Source organism: Aotus nancymaae, unplaced genomic scaffold (assembly GCF_030222135.1).
Source record: "Aotus nancymaae isolate 86718 unplaced genomic scaffold, 86718_ANA_hifiasm-v0.15.2.pri h1tg000014l, whole genome shotgun sequence".
Classification (NCBI taxonomy): Eukaryota; Metazoa; Chordata; class Mammalia; order Primates; family Aotidae; genus Aotus; species Aotus nancymaae.
The window spans coordinates 119,947,369-119,964,881 of NW_026988425.1; the positions used below are offsets into that span (position 1 = coordinate 119,947,369).

A 17,513-nucleotide genomic window follows, 5' to 3' on the forward strand; every position below is an offset into this window, starting at 1 on the left:
TATTTGTGTGTTGTCTATGGCTGCTTTTGTGCTACAAGGAGATGAGAGCATATGGTCTGCAAAATCTAAAATATTTACTATATAGCCCTCTATAGAGAAGAAATTTGCAAGCCCCTGACTTAGACCAAGGATTTGTGTGAATGAATGTAAATTTCCAGTGTTTGCCTTTTTTTTTTTTGAGACGGAGTTTCGCTCTTGTTACCCAGGCTGGAGTGCAATGGCGCGATCTTGGCTCACCGCAACCTCCGCCTCCTGGGTTCAGGCAATTCTCCTGCCTCAGCCTCCTGAGTAGCTGGGATTACAGGCACGTGCCACCATGCCCAGCTAATTTTTTGTATTTTTAGTAGAGACGGGGTTTCACCTTGTTGACCAGGATGGTCTTGATCTCTTGACCTCGTGATCCACCCGCCTCGGCCTCCCAAAGTGCTGGGATTACAGGCGTGAGCCACCGCGCCCGGCCCAGTGTTTGCCTTCTTATTCCTCAGAGGGGGATAGTGCCCAGGATGGTGGTGGCTATGGTCCACAGGACTGAGGATTTCCAAAAAAAACTCTGAGGTTTTTAGTTCTTCCCTCTACCAGAGCAGCTACATCAGCACCTAGAAATAACTTAGGTAGAGAAGTAATTTTGCCACTCTGCAGGCCAGATCATCTGGGCCCTGCTTCAGGGTGCGGGTCCTGGATTCTAAAATTCATAGTGTGTATGACTTGTGCAACCTCTCTTTGCCTATGCCGTAACTTGTTGAAAAAGAATTATTATTGGCCGGGCGTGGTAGCTCATGCCTATAATCCCAGCACTTTGGGAGGCCGAAGTGGGCAGATCACAAGTTGAGAAGTTCGAGACCAGCCTGACCAACATAGTGAAACCTTGTCTCTACTAAAAATATAAAAATTAGCCAGGTGTGGTTGCACGCACCTGTAATCCCAGCTACCCAGGAAGCTGAAGCAGGAAAATTGCTTGAACCTGGGAGGTGGAGGTTGCAGTGAACTGAGATCATGCCACCGTACTCCAGCCTGGGCAACAGACTGAGACTCCATCTCAAAAAAAAAAAAAAAGAATTATTATTTCCTTTGGACACAGGGTCTCACTCTGTGGCCCAGGATAGAATGCAGTGGCCTGAACATGGCTCACTGCAACCTTGAACTCCTGGGCTCAAACAATCCTCCATCCTCAGCCTCCGAGTAGCTGGCACTCTAGACATGTACCACCATACTCAGCTAATTATTTTTATTTTGTAGAAATGGGGTCCTGCTAGGTCCAGGCTGGTTTCAAACTCCTGGTCTCAAGTGATCCTCCTGCCTCAGCCTCTCAAAGTGCTGAGATTATAGGCGTGAGCCACTGCACCCGGTCTGCCTTGACTTTTAACTTCTGTCTAGGTAGGAGCTTTCCAGGGGCAGGCCTAGCTATGTCTGGCCACACAAGGACCAATGGTAATCAACAAAGCACAGCATAGCGAGCTGACGCCAAAATCCTTGAGAACGGAAGTGAAGGGGAAAAGCTAATAAGAAGCAAGCTGATTTATACTCGAGAACTTCAGGAGGACCAGAGGCACCCAAAGAGGGGAGTGACAGGGCTGAAAACACAAAGATTGGTGGAAACTGTGTGCAAGGAGCAGTTAGATGCCCAGATCCACTCCCTAACTGCTCAAATCCGGGTGACTGCTTCTTCCTTCCCTAACTGGACACAAGACGTGAACTCTGGGGCAATTTAGCCAGAAAGATTCTGCACTTAGGGTGAGACAGAGCAAAAGCTGGGTGGATGTACCATCTGAAAACAGGGGGATTAAGAGAAAGTCTACACATCAAACACTGAGACTTGTGGCTTCTCTTTTCTCTTTTTCCACTTAGCTTCTGGAACACCAGTAGCCAGGCTTACATACCTGAACAGAAGACTAGACATTTCTTCGGGCAGAAGAAATTGACCTGTCTGAGGGAAGAATAAACAGAAAAACCCACACATAAACAAAAGAAAGCCCAGAGCAAACCCTAGAGATAGTGATATTTGGGGGACGTGCAATGAAAAACCGGGTCTCCAATCAATCATCCTGCAGTGCGGCTTACCAATGAAGACGCTCTGCACACAGAGCTCCCAGCCTGTCATTTAGAACGAACTCATACTCTTTCCTGTTACTTTTTACTAATTTTAACAGTAATACACGCTTGTTTTAAAAAATGCAAATAACTGCCAGGCGCAGTGGCTCACACCTGTAATCTGAGCACTTTGGGAGGCTGAGGCGGGCGGATCACCTGAGGTCAAGAGTTCGAGACCAGCCTGACCAAAATGGAGAAACCTCGTCTCTATTAAAAATACAAAAAATTAGCCAGGTGTGGTGGCGGGAACCTGTAATCCCAGCTACTCAGGAGACTGAGGCAGGAGAATCGCTTGAACTCGGGAGGCGGAGGTTGCAGTGAGCTGAGATCACGCCATTTTACTCTGGCCTGGGCAACAACAGCAAAAACTCCATCTCAAAAAAAAAAAAAGAAGCAAATAATTTAGAAATGTATAAAATAGAAGATAAAAGTTGCCTGGGAGTGCCTACATTCCCAAAGGCAACTAGATTGTTAGCCACATCTTGATACATTTGTAACAATTTTTCTATTCAAATAGAATAGGTCCTAGTTAAGTTCCTGTAACAAAGGCTAAAGTAACAGGGTTTTAAACAAAATCCATCTTTCTGTCTCAGTCATGTAACAGGCCAGAGGCAGCCCAGAGCCAATACTGTGGTTCACCTGTGCTGGGGATCCAGGCTCCTTTGCCATAATTGGGCTTTCATTCTCAACAGAGTTTTCATCTCATGGTCTAAGATAGCTGCTCTCTCTCTCAGTCTTTAGAGGTGGGATCTTGCTCTGTCACCCAGGCTTCAATACAGTGGCACAATCACAGCTCACAGCAGCCTCAAACTCCTAAGATCAGACCATCCTCATGGCTCAAACAGCAAAGCAATGCATTCAATGACCTAAATGAAAAGCATTTCCAGGGAAACACTCTTCTTAGCCAAACTATCAAACAGGAGGGGAAAATAAAACCATCTTCATCAAACCAGCCTCCTGAGTAGCTGAGACTACAGGTATGTGCCACCACCCCTAGCTAATTTTTATTTTGCAGAGATAGGGTCTCCCTTTGTTGCCCAGGCTGGTCCCAAACTCCTGGCTTAAGTGATCTTCCTGCCTCAGTCTCCCAAAGTGCTGGAATTACAGGCATGAGCCACTGTGCCCAGCTGCTGCTCCCAATCCTGTGACAACAACCACATGGCAGTCAGTGAGAAAGACAGAAGAGAAAAAAGAAAGCCGTTTTTCTTTCATATAAGGACAGAATCCCAGAGTTATCCGTATTACGTCTGCTCACACCCCTTTGGGCAGAACATAGTCTCATGACCATAGTTATTTGCAAGGAAATGTAGTCTTCGGCTGGCTTTAGCTGGGCCTAGATGTGCTCAGCTAAAGCTCAGGATTTCTTTTTAAAAAGGAAGAAGGGTCCAAGCGCAGTGGCTCACACCTGTAATCCCAGCACTTTGGGAGGCCGAAGCCAGTGGATAACCTGATGTAAGGAGTTTGAGACCAGCCTGGCCAACATGGTGAAACCCTGTCTCTACTAAAAATACAAAAAAATTAGCCGGGCATGGTGGCAGGCGCCTGTAATCCTAGCTACAGACAGGAGGCTGAGGAAGAAGAAACACTTGAATCAGGGAGGCAGAGGCTGCAGTGAGCCAAGATCGTGACACTGCACTCCAGCCTAGGTGACAGAGCAAGAATCTGTCTCAAAAAAAAAAAAAAGGGGGAGAATGAATATTGGGAGACAACCAGTGATCTTTGCTACAAAACAGACACACACACACATACACATGTATATAAATAAGATGCAGTCTAGCTCTATCGCCCAGGATTGAGTGCAGTGGCACAATCTTGGCTCACTGCAACCTCCTCCTCCTGGGTTCAAGCGATTCTCCTGCCTCAGCATCCCGAGTAGCTGGAACTATAGGCACTCACCACCACACCCAGCTAATTTTTGTCTTTTTAATAGAGATGGGGTTTTCGACGTGTTGGCCAGGCTGCTCTTGAACTCCTGACCTCAAGTGATCTGCCCCCTTGGCCTCCCAAAGTGCTGGGATTATAGGCGTGAGCCACTGCGCCTGGCCAGCTACATACATATATTTAAACATTTTTTATGAGGGCTGGGTGCAGTGGCTCACGCTTGTAATCCCAGCACTTTGGGGGGCTGAGGCGGGTGGATCATGAGGTCAAGAGATTGAGACCATCCTGGTCAACATGGTGAAACCCCGTCTCTACTAAAAATACAAATAATTAGCTGGGCACGGTGGCGCGTGCCTGTAATCCCAGCTACTCAGGAGGCTGAGGCAGGAGAATTGCCTGAACCCAGGAGGCGGAGGTTGCGGTGAGCCGAGATCGCGCCATTGCACTCCAGCCTGGGTAACGAGCAAAACTCCGTCTCAAAAAAAAAAAAAAAAATTTTATTTCCAGAAACAAGGAATCTATACATATTTAGTGTCTCTGACTAATAGAGAGTCAAAGATCACCAGAGGTTTGAGGAAAGTCTCTAGAGGAAGATCAAAATGAACAAATAAAAATGAATTCAGACAAAACAGAAGCTGACAATGTGAGGAGCAGAACAAAATGTGAAAACAGAAGTAACTTAAAATTAATATCACACCCATGCAATGAGTACAGAATGCTATTCAAAAAAGAAACTTTAGGGAACCAGAAAGAGCTCTTATTAATCCTTTTTTCTCTTTTTTTCGACAGCTCTTATTCATCCTTTTTTTCTTTTTTGAGACAGTTCTTTATTAATCCTTTTTTCTTTTTTTTCTTTTTTTTTTTTTTTGAGACGGAGTTTCGCTCTTGTTACCCAGGCTGGAGTGCAATGGCGCGATCTCGGCTCACCGCAACCTCCGCCTCCCGGGTTCAGGCAATTCTCCTGCCTCAGCCTCCTGAGTAGCTGGGATTACAGGCATACACCACCATGCCCAGCTAATTTTTTGTATTTTTAGTAGAGACGGGGTTTCACCATGTTGACCAGGATGGTCTCGATCTCTTGACCTCGCGATCCACCCGCCTCAGCCTCCCAAAGTGCTGGGATTACAGGCATGAGCCACCGCGCCTGGCTATTAATCCTTTTTTCTTTCTTGAGACCGGGTCTTGCTCTGGTCAGGCTAGAGTGCAGTGACACAATTGTGGCTCACCGCAGCCTCAACCTCCCAGACTCAAGGGATCCTCCCACCTTAGACTCCTGAGTAGCTGGAAATACAAGCACATACCACCATGCCAGACTAACTTTTTTTTTCTCCATAGAGACAAAGTCTTGATGTGTTGCTCAACCTTAATCTTTTCAATTAAAAGATAATGGTAAAGGCTGGACACGGTGGCTTGTGCCTGTAATCTCAGCACTTTGGGAGGCCAAGGCAGGCCGATCACTTGAGGTCAGGACTTTGAGACCAGCCTGGTCAGCGTGGTGAAACCCCGTCTCTACTAAAAATGCAAAAAAAAAAAAAAAAAAAAAAATCAGGGTATGTTGGCAGGCACCTGTAATCCCAGCTACTTGGGAGGCTGAGGCAGGAAAATCGCTTGAACCTGGGAGGCGGAGGTTGCAGTGAGCTGAGATGGCATTATTGCACTCCAGCCTGGGTGACAAGAGTGAAATTCCATCTCAAAAAAAAAAAAAAAAAAAAAAAATGGTAGGAATAAAAGTTCAACAGAAGGATTGGAAAATGAAGTTGAGAAAATGTATCAGGAAATAGAAAAATAACAAAAGACAAAGAAATAGAAAAATAGGAGACAAAAGATAAGAAAATTAGAAGAGCAATCTAGGAGGTCCATTAACTAATGAAAGTTCCAGAAAGAGACCAGGCACTATGGCTGACGTCTGTAATCTCAGCCCTTTTGGAGGCTGAGGAGGGTGAATTGCTTGAGCCCAGGAATTCAAGACCAGCCTGGGCAAATGGCGAAACCCCGTCTCTACTAAAAATACAAAAAATTAGCTGGGCTAATTAGTGGTGGTGTATGCCTGTAGTCCCAGCTACTCAGGAGGCTGAGGCATGAGAACTGCTTGAACCTGGGAGGTGGAGATGGCAGTTGAGCCAAGAGGGCGCCATTGTACTCAAACCAATTTTTTAGACAGAGAGAGACTCTAATAAATAAATAAGTTTCAGAAAGAAAGAGCAAAGAAAATGAAGAGAAGACATTCACAGGCTCTTGCGAGGAAAAATAGAAGTTTTATTTAAAAAAAGAATAAAGAGCCGGGCGCAGTGGCTCACGCCTGTAATCCAGCACTTTGGGAGGCCGAAGCGGGTGGATCACGAGATCAAGAGATCGAGACCATCCTGGCCAACATGGTGAAACCCCGTCTCTACTAAAAATACAAAAAATCAGCTGGGCATGGTGGCGTGTGCCTGTAATCACAGCTACTCAGGAGGCTGAGGCAGGAGAATTGCCTGAACCCAGGAGGCGGAGGTTGCGGTGAGCCGAGATCGCGCCATTGCACTCCAGCCTGGGTAACAAGAGTGAAACGCCGTCTCAAAAAAATAATAATAATAATAAATAAAAAAATAAAAAATAAAATAAAGAAAGAAAAAAGAAATTAAAAGAAGGCTGGGCATGATGGCACACTGCTGTAATCCAAGCACTTTGGAGGCCAAGGCGGGTAGATCACCTGAGGTCGGGAGTTCAAGACCAGCCTGACCAACATGGTGAAACCCCGCCTTTAAAATAAATAAATAAATAAATAAATGGAAAAAAAAAGAAATTAAAAGATAATGAAGAGAAGACAATTATCAAAGATGAGACGATTTCCCCAGAACTGAAGGATATGAGTTTCCAGTTTCCACATACATTGCCACTGTTCAACACAATGAACAATACCAAAAGACCCACACCAAGGCACATCTTTGGGAAATACCAGATCCCTAAGCCTTCAGAGAAGGTGAGGATAAAAACAAATAAACAAAAGCCCTCAAAAACAAAAACAGGTCACTGGCTGGGTGCAGTGGCTCACGCCTGTAATCCAGCACTTTGGGAGGCTGAGGCAGGCAGATCTCGAGGTCAGGAGTTCGAGACCCGTCTGACCAACATGGTGAAACCCTGTCTCTACTAAAAATACAAAAAAATTAGCTGGGCGAGGAGGTGGGCACCTGTAATCCCAGGTACTCGGGAGGCTGAGGCAGGAGAATTGCTTGAACATGGGAGGCAGAGTTTGCATTGAGCACCACTGCACTCCAGCCTGGGTGACAGAGCGGGACTCTGTCTCAAAAACAAGACAAAACAAACAAACAAAAAACAGGTCACTTACAAAGCAAAAGGAAGCCAAATGTGAGTGGCCTTCTCAGTAGCAACAATGAAAGTGAGAAAACAGCAAAGCAGTGCATTCAAAGATCTAAATGAAAAGCGTTTCCAGTGAAGCCCTACTCTTAGCCAAACTAACAACCAAACAGGAGGGGAAAATAAAACTATCTTCACACACACTCTGAGAGATTTTATCTTTCACGTACGCTTTTCCTCCCCAGGAAACTGTTGGAGAACGTCCTCCACCAAAATGAAGGTGTATACATCAAGACGGCAACCTGGGATTTGGGAAGCAGAGGTGAGGACACAGGAGACGGAAGGACGCTTGTGGTGATGGTGAGGGGGACTCCACCACAGCAGTGCTGCGGCCTGGGAACAGCTCACGATGTGGCCGGAAGACACAGAAAAGAAGCCTCCCCCAAACCAATCATTCATAGATTTAGTCATATGTTTCACAGCTCTGTTGGAGTTTAGGAAAGGATGTATAATGGCTTGAGAGAAATCTAAGCAAATCAACAGAGGCAATTTTTAACTCCAACAAGAAATTTATACCAAAATAGAACTATGCTATGCTATGTGAACACTTAATATTGCCAAGCACAGTGGCTCATACTTGTAATCCCAGCACTTTGGGAGGCCAAGGTGGGAGGATCCCTTGAGCCCAAGGGTTCGAGACCAGCCTGGGCAACATAGCAAGACTTCATCTCTATAAAAAATGAACAAAATTAGTCAAGCATGGTGGTGCACGCCTATACTCACAGCTACTTAGGAGGCTGAGGTGGGAGGATTGCTTGAGCCCAGAAGGTCGAGGTTGCAATGAGCCAAGATTGTGCCACTGCACTACAGCCTGGGTGACAGAGTGAGATGCTGTCTCAAAATAATAACAATAATAAGAAACACTTAATATCGATTTACCAAGAATGATCATTTAACTACATTGAAAGAATGAGGGTGGGGAAAATTATATTTTTGTTGGGGCCTAAATGGTCAAATCATCATTTTCGGTGATAGAAAATGAACAGTTACTATCTAAAAATTTAAAATATCATAAAATGGCAGGATTAACTTCAATTAAAGTAGGACTCGGGGGCCAGATGTGGTCGCTCATGCCTGTAATCCCAGCACTTTGAGAGGCTGAGGTAAGAGGATCACATGAGCCAAGGAATTCAAGACTAGCCTGGGCAACATAGGAAGGCCTCATTTTTACTAAAATTAAAAAAAAATTAGCCGGGCATGGTGGCACGCACCTGTAGTCCCAGCTACTGGGGCGGGGGGGCTGAGGTGACAGTCTCTGAGGCTGCAGTGAGCCCTGATCTTTCCACTGCATTCCAGCCTGGGTGATGGAGCAAGACCCTGTCTCAAAAAAAAAAAAGTAGGACTTGAGAAATCTTTTTACAATTGTAAACCTATAAATTTCACTTTTAAAACAATTAACCTGTATTTATATGATTAAAAAATTGTCCCAGCTACTTAGGAAGCTGAGGCAGGAGCATGGCTTGAGCCCACGAGTTCAAGTCTAGCCTGGGCAACATAGTGAGCCTCTGTCTCTAAAAAAAAAAAACCAAAAAAATTAAATTTAACATGATTAATCAAATGAGAACAGAAGCAGAATGAATACACTCCAAATCAGATAGCAGAAACATGGAACCAGAGTGCAGATATGACAGATGCCTGTGCTAGTGAATTGGTGGACAGATATGGTAGATTTAGCTTAATACCCATCTCAGTATCTTTCCACAGTCCTTCTTACATCGCAGAAGCTGAAAGGTTGAACCTACATTCCCTTGTGGCAGGGATTTTGGACTCAATTTTGGTTTTCCCAATCATTTCCTCTCATGAGATGTATAAGGTGGCAGTGACGTGGAGTCTGTGTGTGCTATTTATGCTGGGGAGTGCTGTGACGGAGGTGTTCGATATTTTTCTTTTTGTTGTCTCTTCGTCACCCAGGCTGGATGGAGTGCAGTGGCGCGATCTTGGCTCACTGCAACCTCTGCCTCCCAGGTTCAAGCAATTCTCCTGCCTCAGCCTCCCAAATAGAGTAGCTGGGACTACAGGTGTGTGCCACTATGCCCAACTAATTTTTATTTTATTTTTTGTATTTTTAGTAGAGATGGGGTTTCACTACATTGGTCAGGCTGGTCTAGAACTCCTGACCTCAGGTGAGCCACCCACCTCAACCTCCCAAAGTGCTGGGATTACAGGCGTGAGCCACTGCGCCCTGATTTTTTCCCTCTGTTGCCCAGGCTGGAGTGCAGTGGTGCAATCTTGACTCGCTGCAACCTCCCCGACCAGGGTTCGAGCAATTCTCCTGTCTCAGCCTTCCTAGTAGCTGGGACTACAGATGCATATCACCATGCTCAGCTAATATTTGAATTTTTAGTACAGACGGGGTTTCACCATATTGGTCAGGCTGGTCTTGAACCCTGACCTCAGGTGATCTGCTGCCTTGGTCTCCCAAAGTGCTGGGATTACAGGTGTGAGCCACTGCACCTGGTTAGTGTTCGGTAATTCTGCAGTGGCTTCTCATCATGACGATATGGTTCAAGAGCTGGTAAGTGTAGAGATGGCTTTCCAGTTTAGTAGACGGCTTCCTGATTTCAAAAGAGGCAGTGTCTCCTTTGGTGGCTCAGTTTTGCAGCATAGTTCTCAAAGTCATTCCTGAAAGTTCAACCTGGAGGCTGGTGCTTCAACCCTCCAAACAAGTCCAGAAGCCATTTTACATCCTGTAATAAATCCTTTTATACTTAAACCATCTAGAATGGTTCTGGTCTCTGAAACTGGACCCAGACAATGTAACAGGAAAGCAGAAATAAAATGTAAAGAAAAAAGCCAGGTGCAGTGGCTCACACGTGTAATCCCAGCACTTTGGGAGGCTGAGGCAGGCAGATTACCTGAGAGCAGGAGTTTGAAACCAGCCTGACTAACATAGTGAAACCCAATCCCTACAAAAATACAAAAAATTAGCCGGGCTTGGTGGCGAGAGCCTGTAATCCCAGTTACCCGGGAGACTGAGGCACAAGAATCACTTGAACCCAGGAGGCGGAGGTTGTAGTGAGCCGAAATCATGCCACTGCACTCCAGCCTGGGTAACAAGAGCAAGACTCCATCTCAAAAAAAAAAAGCATGGTAAATAACACAAAATACAACAGAAAAATAAATCCAATTTTAATTAATAAAATAGCTAAATTCTAGCTAACAGAGATATATTTTCAGATTAACTATGTCTGAGAGACAGGTGAAAAACAATGGAATATTATAAATGAATTGACACAAATATATCTTGGAAACATAATGGCGAGTGGAAAAAGTTGCAAAATGATGATTCAGTATGATGTCGTTTTTGTAAAGTTTAAAAACATTTATTCCATATAGCATTGCTGAATCTCTACATCATATGTAAAAAAAGGCTAAAAATACAAACTAGAATGATATGTACCAGCTTGAGTATGGTGACTGTCTCTGGGGAGGAAGAAGAAATGAGAGTGGAGCCGTTGCTATGTCTAATTTTGTATGTGTTTAATAAATCCCAAGTACATGCAGCAAAATGTATTACTGTTTCATCTCGATAGTAGGGGGCGTGGGTGGTATTAACATTATTTTCTGTACTCTTCTGAAGGCCTCTAATATTTCTCACTTTACAAAACACTGACACATTCTCAGGGCTCTCCTGGACATCTTTGTGCACATCAACATTCATGCTGAGAGTAGCTTTTGGACTCCAAAGAGGAAATTCGCCGGGAGTCGCGGCCCACGCCTGTCATCTCAGCACTTTGGGAGGCCAAGGCAAGCAGATCGCTTAAGCCCAGGAGTTCGAGACCAGCCTGGGCTAAATAGCGAGACGCCATTGCTACAAAAACATTTTTAAACTAGCCGGGCGTGGTGGCTTCCGCCTGTGGTCCCAGCTATTCGGGAGGCAGGGGTGGGAGGATGGCTTGAGTCCGGGAGGTCAAGGCCGCGTTGAGCCGAGATCGTGCCACTGCACTCCAGCCCGGGCGACAGAGCGAGACATCCCTCCACGCCCCCCAAAAGAAGGGGAAACTCGCGGAGGCTGAGCGCTGTTTTTTCCAGGTGAGGCTGGCACCTGCTGAAGCTGCCACAGGCGTGAGGAGGCCACAGGGAGACCTGGAAAGAACCTGGAAAGGGGCCCGGGGCTGTGGAGCGGAGGCGGCTGCAGGGCCGGATGCTGTCTGTGGTCTGTGCAGAACGCGAAGCCGTTCTTAAAGCTGAGGCACAGCTTTGGTTGACGGAGGCGGGTAGGGGTGGGGGTGAGAGGTCAGGAAAACAGGCGGGAGGCCCGGGGCCTGGAGCGGCAGGGCTGAGGGCAGACGTTCGGCCTCAGGCGGAATGAGCGCACCCCTGAGGGGCCCGAGGTGACCTGCTGGAGGTCCGGTCGCCCGGGTTCCACCCCGAGGAGAAAATCTTCGTAATTGGGAGGGGGAGGGGGATGCGGGCACAGGCCGTGTTCTCCACGTCGCGCAGACGCAGGGGCCGGCCCCGGGTCGCAGAGGCTCCGTGGAGCGGCACCGCAGCGGCCCCCTGACGCCGGGGCGCTGTGCCGGGCTGACGGGGGTCCTCCCGGGTGGCCGGCTGCGGGTCCTGAGCCAGGCCGGGGAGCGGGGAGCGGGGAGCGGGGAAGAGCCCTCAGCCCTGGAGCGCGGGGCCCGGGAGAGCGCCGGGAGGAGGCGGGCGGGAGGCAGAGGCCGGGGAGGGGAGGGGCTGGGAGGGGAGGGGCCCGGCGCGGGGGGCGGACCTCGGCGCGCTCCCGGCCGCTCGCTGGGTCCCGGGCCGCTGTGGCTCCTCTGCCGGGTCGCGCCGGACGACGGGCTTCGGGCGGCGGCCGGGGCGGCCTGCGGACAGACGGGAGGGCCGAGGCGCAGGCCCCGCGGCCGCCGTCTCCCGCTTCTGCCCGCGCCGGGCCCGCGCCATGGCCGCCTCGCCGGGCTCGGGCAGCGCCAACCCGCGGAAGTTCAGTGAGAAGATCGCGCTGCACACGCAGCGACAGGCCGAGGAGACGCGGGCCTTCGAGCAGCTCATGACCGACCTCACCCTGTCGCGGGTGAGGGCCTGGGCCGGCGCGGGCGGGGGCGGCCCTGGTCGCGGGCGGGACCCGCGCGGCGGGTGAGAGGTCGCGGGGCCCGAGGCGATGGCGGGGCCGGGCGGGGGCCGCGCCCGGGAACCCGCGGCTGGGAGCGGAGCCGGAGCGGCCGCGGCCTCGGCGCTTTCCCTCCTGGCGACACCCGCTAGCGGTTCGCTATCCCGGGCGGAGGTGGGAGGGTCGTCGGGCCCCGCGTGCGGGGAGAGGGGCCGGGGTGAAGCCCGCGGAGGCGGGCGGCCGGGCGGGGGCGGCCTGAGGGGGCGGGAGGAGGACGGGGAGCCCCGAGAGGAAATCGTGAGCTGCGCGGAGGCCGGCCGGGCTGTGCGGCGCAGCTTCTGGTCGCTCCGAACATCCCCAGCAGCAAGCCCTGCCGTGCTGCCGGCGTGGAAGGCCGCGGGCACCCCAGGGTCCCACGCGCTCTTGGGGGGAGCTCTCAGCACAAGTCCGTCTGGGGCCGACCCTGGGGTGGCTCGGGGTGTGGGAACCACGACGAGATTCCGTGTTGAGGGTGAGGCTCTGCTCCTTTTACTTCTTGGAGGTCCTTTATTGGGTCCAGTTGACTTGGGCCCCGGATATTTAGTGAGAACTGACAAGCGTCGCTGGTGACTGGGGAGGGACCCGGAGGATTGAGCAAGGCGCGAGCCGGGACGAACACCTGGTGAGGTTAGGTCACCGCTGAGTGAGGCAGTGGAGGATGGAGAGCCAACCGGAGTGCCCGCGCAGGACTGCAGAGAAGGGAGGTTAGCAGCAGTAAGGCTGGCCTTGACGATCCTGAATACTGACCTTGGAGGACCATCGGGAGGATGGGGGAGGATCTGCAGATACCAGGGGACCGAGGTGGAGGAGGCAGCTGGAAGGAGAGCTGAGAGCAGAGTTGCAGACCAGCTGAGTTGCAGACGCGTAATTTTTTGGCCAGCGCAGTGTTTGGGAAAAATTCTTGAATCTGTTGCCAAAATTTTTAAATGGGAAGACTTCCACACAAAATCCAAATTTCCTCATTTATTTATATATATTAAAAATTGGAAGACCTGGTAACACTAATCCTGAATTCCTACCGACCGCCTGGAGCTGGGTGATGGTGGCCCTTTCAAAAGGAGCAAGAACTCTAGTTTGCCACCGCTTACACCACTCTCTGTCACAGTCCCCCAAGGGGAGGCTAGGTGACAATTGGCATTTATACTCATGATGGTGTTTTCTTTCAGTGAAGATAAGGAAAAAGTGAAATATTTCCTATACTTACATTTCTGTTCACATTGAGAAAAAATAAATATATATAGAGAGAAAGAAGCTGAATATTTCAAGAGAATGTTTTCTTATACCCTATCAGCTTCACTCATTTATCACCTGGCTGACATCTGCTGGTATTTACATTTGTGACCTTGGTTAGATTCAGGGATGAACTCGGTAAGCTCAGAGCACATTGAAAAGAATGGGTGTGTGAAAGCTGAGGATTAGTGCTGGGGCCTGTATTGTAATATGTTATTTACATACATACCGTATATTGTTATGGACAAATGCACTGTGTATGTCTGTATAGCTATGGCGCATCCAATCTTCCACCCCATTCATGAATCTCCTTTAAAATATCCCTGACAGGTGAGGTCATGAGTCATATACAGACTGTTTTAAAGGCAAATCATTTTTCATAGATTCTCACTGTTGACTTTCAAGTAAAAAAAAGTGTTTTTTTCCTTTCAAGAGACTATGCTATAGCTCAGGGTCTCTTGAATTTACAAGCCTAATCAACTGTGGCCCATATGATAATTCACTCATCACTTTATTCTAATTACTGCAAAATTGTGGTGTCATTTTGGCCTTCACCTGGTACAGGGAATCATTTACATGTTAATTCTGTCCGTGTTTTCTTCTTGGCCGGTTATAAGTAAAGTAATACTGCTTGGCTCCATCGTGTTCATAAACACATTTGTAAATGATAACACTGAATTTGCCTGCTAATGTTTGCTTATTTAAAAATCTTACGGGTTGTTTTCATAAAGAAGTCATCAAATTAGAACACTTCTTATAGAGAACTCTTAGATTCCCAGCGTGTCTATGAAGGACATGTCTCTAAGGATCCGAAGATCCCAGTTGGAGAAGTATCCACCTAGTTCATAGTTGGTAACTGGGTGGCAGATATACTGACTTTCCATTCCTAGCCCATGACGGACATGCTGATTGATAGGGCAGACATTGCTGATCAACCTAGATGCTCTTTCCGCACTGAGCCTGTGTTGGGCTTCAAGTCCTTCTCTATGTAATCAAAGCAATCCTTCAGAGTTGGAGTTAAATCCTCTTCACCTGATGGGTGGGATAGACTAGACTGTGGTGAATTTTCTCTAGCTTTAGAAGTCCATGGCCGGGCGTGGTGGCTCACGCCTGTAATCCCAGCACTTTGGGAGGCTGAGACGGGTGGATCATCTGAAGTCAGGAGTTCAAGACCAGCCTGGCCAACATGGTGAATCCCCGTCTCTACTAAAAACACACAAAAAATTAGCTGGGCGTGGTGGCAGTCACCTGTAATCCCAGCTACTCAGGAGGCTGAGGCAGGAGAATCGCTTGAACACAGGAGATGGAGGTTGCAGTGAGCCAAGATTGTGCCATTGCACACCAGCCTAGGTGACAGAGTGAGACTCCATCTCAAAAAAATAAAAGAAGTCCAGTGTTATTAGGAAGCAGTGGGTAATTTTGAGAAGGGAATCTAGGAGGCGTAGTTAAGTGGTGGCACCTGGAATGGTAAAGGGAGGGAAGAAAGTGGAGGCAGGTGTGCCTGGGAAGAGGCTGTTATGTTGTTGGTTTTTTAATGTATTCATTTGCCAGTATTTGAGTGCCCACTATGTTGTTGCGTGTGTGTGTGAGGGAGGAGGGTGAAAACATGGGGCAGTCCTTCAAAGATCTTACTAATTTGTCCCATATATTTACTTATTGAGTGAGCCGTTAGTGTGTGCCAGGGGTTGGGGTGGACGCTGGGTATGTAGTAATGAGCAAGCGAAACACGGGGGCCTAATGGATTTTAGGATTTAATGAGGAAAACATTCGTTTAATAAGATGCATTTTGATGAATATCACCAAAGCAGAAGTAGGTGGAGCTCTGGACACGTATGGTAGAGAGTTCTCACCTCTTCCAGTGGCCTAAAGGCTCAGTGGGAGTCAGGGAGGCATTCAAGGGTTTGTGTGTTGAGGGAGGGAATACGTTGCAGGTACAGGAAATGGAGCTTCAGTAAGGGGATGAGAAGGGTGACGTGAGATGAGGCTGGAGGTGTCCACAGGGAGCAGGTTGTAGAGACAAGATTTGGAACTTGATCCTAAGGACAATGGAGAGTCACTGAAGGGGTTGGACCACGGGAGATCTGCATTTTTAGAAGATTCCTCTAGCTCCAGCATGGTGAGTGGAGGAAGAGGGTTTTAGTAGGAGATATGTTAGTGGCATTTATTAAGATGGTGGCAGTTGGGAGGCAGAGCGGTGAGTAGATTGATATTTAGGAGGTGGAAAGGACTGGATTTGTGAATGGGTGAGGAAGGCGGGAAAGAGGGAGGGCTTCAACCATTTCAGGGTGTCCTTCATTAAGAGAAGGAGCAGGTTTGGACTGTGCAGAAATGCTGAGTTGGAGGTGCCTGTGAGGCAGGTGGGTAGAGATGGTCCGGCAGGGAGCTGTTTAGATGGCTTTGGAACCTGAGAAGGAAGGCTGGGCTACTGAGAACGAGGGAATTTTTGGTATAGAGCCACAGAAGTAGATTTGGCTGCCGGGGAAGAATTGATGGAACAGATACTGTAAACTGGGGCCTGACTTCTGTATTCGGGCCTCTAACATGTTTTTGGTTTTGGCCCAAAATGTGGTTAGTTGGTTGGTTGGTTGGTTGGTTTTAATTAAGGCTAACAATGAATATTGTTACGCCTGTAATCCTAGCACTTTGAGAGGCTGAGTGCAGAGATCGCTTGAGCCCAGGAGTTCTAGACCAGCCTGGGTAACATGGTAAAACACCGACTCTAAAAAAAAAATACATATATATATATATATACACACACACACACACACACACACACACAAAAATTATCCGGGCGTAGTGGCACGTGCCTGTAGTCGGAAGGCGGAGGTTGCAATGAACTGTGATTGTGAGTCTGCACTCCAGCCTGGGCAACGGAGACCCTGTCTCCAAAAAAATAAATATTGGGATTTTATAGTAAAATCTGGACTTTGGCTTCTTTTGAAAAGTTAGATAATCTAACAACACTAACCTGACATCCTGGTTGGCAGCAATTGCCTGAAGCCGAATGGTGGCTGCCATTAGAAAGCCAATGGATGTGGTCCTCAGTTTGCTACAGGCCCCATCACCCTCAAAGGTATTCTTTGCAGTGATTCCAGGCAGGTTCACTTGGAGTCCCTGCTTAACAGCTGTAGGCAGTTGAGTTTATGACCCTTGTCAGAAAGTGAACCGTGAAGAGGGCCTAGGAGGAGCCCAGGAAACGTCGCTGTTTGAAAGGGAGGCGGAGGAACCAGCAAAGAAGGTTTGAAGAGCAGCCAGAGGGCCAGGAGAAAGCCAGGAGGACTCCTGTGAAGAGGAGGGAATGCCAACCAGCTGCACCCAGTGCTGCTGACTTGGGCTGACATGAAAGATGTGTCCTTTGGTCTAGTCATGTGGAGGTCATCAAAGGAGGTCCTCAGTAACCTCGGTGAGAGATGCTGCAGTCTCAGGGTGCTGGGTGAAAGGTTAATTGTAAGTCGTTGAGGAATGGACGGGAGGGAATGGAGATAGGGTTGGAAATTTCCAGAAGTTTGGCTGTGAAGAGCAACTCGTGTTAAGGAACCACAAGACTAACTCAGCATATCAACCTGGAGTGTTGATTTGACTTGAATATTTGGGAAGACTCATTATTTTCATGTGAAAATAAACAACAGATAAGACAATAGATAGTCATAGATTAGTGAGGTCTCAGAATGGAGGAGAGAGAAGATGGAAATACTAGGTTTGGGCTAAATATTGAGGACTTTCCCTTTGCTAGGCACTGGAATCCCTTTCATATGTTGTTAGCTCCCATAGTCCTCAAAATGACCCTGTGGTGTGTATATCTGGAATTTTTCTCATTTTGTGGATGAGTAAACTGAGGCTTAGAGGTATAGTGGCAGAGCTG

General features: G+C 48.1%; 1 protein-coding gene across 1 annotated transcript in view; it reads left to right on the plus strand.

Moving 5' to 3' along the window:
- The first annotated feature begins 12,214 nt into the window (after nucleotides 1-12,214).
- The window catches only part of CRTC3 (CREB regulated transcription coactivator 3), a 111,622-nt gene continuing 106,323 nt past the window's right edge, over nucleotides 12,215-17,513 (plus strand). Inside the window, exon 1 of the mRNA XM_064376273.1 lies at nucleotides 12,215-12,346. Coding sequence (XP_064232343.1) covers nucleotides 12,215-12,346 — 132 coding nt within the window. The remainder of the gene's footprint in view (nucleotides 12,347-17,513) is intronic.